Source organism: Apaloderma vittatum, unplaced genomic scaffold (assembly GCF_000703405.1).
Source record: "Apaloderma vittatum isolate BGI_N311 unplaced genomic scaffold, ASM70340v1 scaffold4884, whole genome shotgun sequence".
Taxonomy (NCBI): domain Eukaryota; kingdom Metazoa; phylum Chordata; class Aves; order Trogoniformes; family Trogonidae; genus Apaloderma; species Apaloderma vittatum.
This window is the reverse complement of record NW_009714295.1, coordinates 1-4120: the sequence shown is the minus strand read 5'-3', so window position 1 is coordinate 4120 and position 4120 is coordinate 1. Positions and strand designations below refer to the sequence as shown.

The following is a 4120-nucleotide window of genomic DNA, read 5'->3' as shown; positions in this document are numbered from 1 at the left end:
GTAGGGAAATTTCACGTCAACCAAAACAAATTTGTTTGTTAGAAGGACATCAGATTTACCTGGGGTTTTTTTCTGATAAATGTTGAGAAAACTATGAAAGACTTAAAATGACTGAAAATCTGGACATCAGCATTTTCCTTCCAAGTCTACATTTGCCTCCATAAAGCAAAACATTGGTTTTCATGACACAATTCTTTACTATATTAGATGTACATTTATTAACAAGTCTTTTAAGCAAAGCATCCACAACTTGTTGAAAGCTAATTCATTTTAAAACCAGGAAAAATAGATGAGGTAAAAGAGATTGGAACATTCACAGTACTTCAGAGGGTCTTGTGTCTTTTGCTTGTTTGTTTCTTAATTGAACCCCTTACTGTGACAGAGACTGCCAAAAGTCAAAAGTTAAGAAGGGGACTCTGCAAATATTTTAAATAGTTTAAAAATTGTGTATATGCTTCTAACATACAGATGTGGTCAGCAACAAACAAAAGCAGTAAGTCACTTTCCTCATAGATTACACCGTATACAGGTTTTTCAATCAGCTTTGTGGTTAGCTGCAGAAGTTACCATACTATGAAGATATTCTTTAATATACTTTGTGCTGTCCAAGTATAAAACTTCAGAAAGTTACCTAAGATTACAGATGCTTAAGTTTCCAATTAAAGTAAAAAAGCTCAAAAATATTTTTAGTCTCACCACTTTGTGTTCTTCTTCTGCAACAACATGGATGTCAAATTGTTCAATATCTTCAGAATATATAAAAACAAATAATTACAAACACACATGTTTATAAGTTTTTATACAGCTTAGTAAACAATCTCACTTCTTAGAATGCTGTAAGAACACATTAGGGCCAAGAAAGTTCAACTCGGTGTAAGAGGCAATCTGTGATATGTGAACGTAGGGGCCTACACAGGGACCTGGACTCTCTTCCTTTCCCGAGTCGAGGGCGGCCTCGGCCAAAACCACCTCCTGGGAACCGTTCCCTGCCCACACCAGTGCAGCACCCTCAGGAGAAGCATTAGCCAAAACGGGCCAAAGCGAGCCAAGGAGCACACTTAGAGCATGCAGAGCTGCTCGCCTCTGCCTGAGGCTACACCCTGGCTCTGTTTGACCTCCTGGAACAAACACCACCCCATAGTCCTTTCTTGTGCAGAATTCCTGCGCATTATTGGCAGCTCGCCCATGTGCAGGGTGCAACATTCACCCAGCTGATGCTAAAAACGTTTCTGATACAGTTCATAGCCCTATATGAATGAACTGGGAGATGAACTCTGCCCATCTCAGCCCAGCTACCTAAAGCTGCTAACTCCAAAACGATGGCAGAAGGGATCTCGCCCTCTAATGAGACGGAGAGGCTTTTCCGAGTGTCCATCTCTATCCATTCCCTCTCAGAAGGTTAGGCTAATATACAAACTTAGCTGAATCAAAGGAACTATTGCCCTATTATCATCCCATTGGTCACAAATTAAATCGCAACCCATGCCTCATAGTCAAAGGATTGGCTCTGAATTTATATAGGCAGCTATAAAAGTCTATTTTAGCTTTTTTAGAAATAATCAGTGAATACCTGAACTAAGCATATAATTGCAGTCAAAGGTGGCCATTCTGCTAACATTGAAAAAAATCCCATTAAATTATACAGTTATTGCAAGACTTTTAGAATACCTAGAATAGGGGGTTTTTTTCCTTTCCCCGCCCCTTCAATAAATGTCTACCGAAAATATAATCTATGCTGATCATCTTACGGTAAAAGAATGACAATGTACTTTCAAAATATTAACTCACATTTATCTTCTGAAACTAGCAAGAGGCGACTTTCTGTAGAAGTATCTCTGGCTTCAGCTGGATAAAGAAACTATACAGAAAGTTTCACAAAAGGTAAATAAATTACCAAAGTAGTTTGAAACACTTATCTAAAACGTTGTGGCTTTTTAGCTGGACATTTACATACTTTTAATTAAGACAGAGACACTAATGATTATTAATAAAAATAGCAATTATCACAGACTAATAGTCATCAATCACTATAATTGCAAGCTTTGTGGGATTGATGAGAAATAAAAATGTAGTCTTCATATCAAAGAAATAGTCTACAACAAACATTTTTGGACGTTTCTAATTTTTTTCATTCTATGAAGAAATACAGACACACTTTCTCTAATGTTTGCAAGATAACATGAGATATTTCTGCACTCAGCCATTTTTGCTTTCTAGCACAGAAAGAATTAAAAAGATTTAAATTTAGATTAGCTTAATGATTTACCTGTACTCGAACACAGCTATCCACAGCCTTTAGGACTCTCACATTATTAATGGGATGAATTTCAATTAGCAAGGTTAAATATTTGGATACTGCAGAAAGAAAATAATTTCGATAAGATTTTTTTTCCATACAGTTTTGTTTTCTAAGCAGAAATTACACAGAGAAAAAATTAAAAAGGGTACAACATTTCTAACAGTATTAAAACAATCCACTTGTAGTACCTGACTGTAATAGCCGACTTACTCTTTCTTCCTCTGTATATTGACGGAAGCTCACCGCTAAGGGAGAAAAACAAACAACAAAAAACTCACCATCAACACAATCACATATTGTTGATATTTATCTTATTAAACATTCTTGCAGAGCAAACATCACAATTTTTTTTTACTAAACATACATGCTAAAGGAACAACAGAAGCTCTTCTAGATGTAGGAGATGGGTAGAAGTGCAGGAGGGGTAAGTGAACAAAGGGCCAGGTGCCTTCGATTTTTGTTTTAATGAAAGAGCAATTTCGTGACAGCTGTGTTTGTGTTGTTACCCACATTATTTGGTGATGGATCCACTGAATTGCACAGACTGCTGTGGGCAGCATATGGGTCAAAACAGATTTAAGTAATTATAGACCCAAATGTATCACCCTACTAAACTACCTTTAACATAACACATAAAAAAAATGGTAAAACACATATTTACCCAATAATGTCCTTTCATTGTTGACCGAACAACTGATTATGCGTAGATCCCTCTCAAACATATAGAGGTGCTATAAAGAAACACATTAATGCTAACATATTAATTTTTTTTACCCATACAAAGAAAACCATCTAATTACCCCTCCTTAGGAAAACACTGCTGACCACTATTACATTTTTACTTTTAAAGTAAATGATTTTATGGCCCGCAGAACCATATTTCAAGCCTCAACCGTATCACTTCTTTTTCTCCTTTGTTTGCTTCTTACTGGTTCTTTGGAGCTCTGTGTTGCCACTAGAGCAACAGAGGACACCTGTAAAGGCCTGTTAACATAATTTCAGCCACTGAATTGCAGCACATTCCATTTTAGAATCATTTTTTTACAAATGGTAGCACCAAACTCACTGAGGATGTAAAGATAATACAGAAAATATAAAGATAATGCAGAAAATGCAAAGCATTTAATTCTTTGCACATAAGCTCAGTGTGAAAAGGAGCAGAAAGGGCTTGAATTGGTTGTTCAGAAATAAAGACTGCTGACATGATGCTTTATTACTCAAGTCATTCAGATGTTCTGTGATGTTCTGCATCTTAATACTACCGAGCATCATTTCGAATACCTTCTCTGGTCTCTCTACTGTTTCCAGTAAGCATCTGATCCTTAAGCACATAAAATACGGTGTTGCAAAACATCAAAATCTGATTCACTACAGCAGCGTCTTCACCAAGGAGAAGCCTGGTATTGCTCTCACCTCATTTTGTTTAGTTTGAAGATCGTACAATCCAATGTGAGTACTTCTCTGATTTCCCTATGGATGAAAACAAATTAATGCTGGCAATGTAATGCTGGCAGCGTTAAGCATTCTTTTTATTTTTTTTCCTACCTACCTCTCCTCTTCCCCCTGCCCCTTGACACATCCTCACACGCTTCCCTGTTCTATAGACAAGCAGTTAATTACTTAATTCCAGGAAAGCAAAGCAAGAAAGATAAAGATTTCTTTTTTTCCTTTTACAACTAACACATTGGATAAAGCGGTAATGTGGCCAATCCGCAAGCCAAGTGTCTTTCACTTCAGTTCCAAACTGGTTTTAGATACAGGCAGTAGGGCCAGAAAGAGATATCACAGAGTCATAGAACGGCCTAGGCTAGAAGGGACCTT

At 36.9% G+C, this 4120-nt stretch overlaps 1 protein-coding gene across 1 annotated transcript in view; it reads right to left on the bottom strand.

The window, feature by feature from the left end:
* Positions 1-3769, bottom strand: part of GSAP (gamma-secretase activating protein) — a gene marked incomplete at its 5' end in the record, with an annotated part of 44028 nt that extends 40259 nt beyond the window's left edge. Inside the window, 6 exons of the mRNA XM_009868692.1 lie at positions 697-746; positions 1789-1858; positions 2267-2355; positions 2488-2544; positions 2961-3030; positions 3713-3769. Coding sequence (XP_009866994.1) covers positions 697-746; positions 1789-1858; positions 2267-2355; positions 2488-2544; positions 2961-3030; positions 3713-3769 — 393 coding nt within the window. The remainder of the gene's footprint in view (positions 1-696; positions 747-1788; positions 1859-2266; positions 2356-2487; positions 2545-2960; positions 3031-3712) is intronic.
* Positions 3770-4120: the final 351 nt, after the last annotated feature.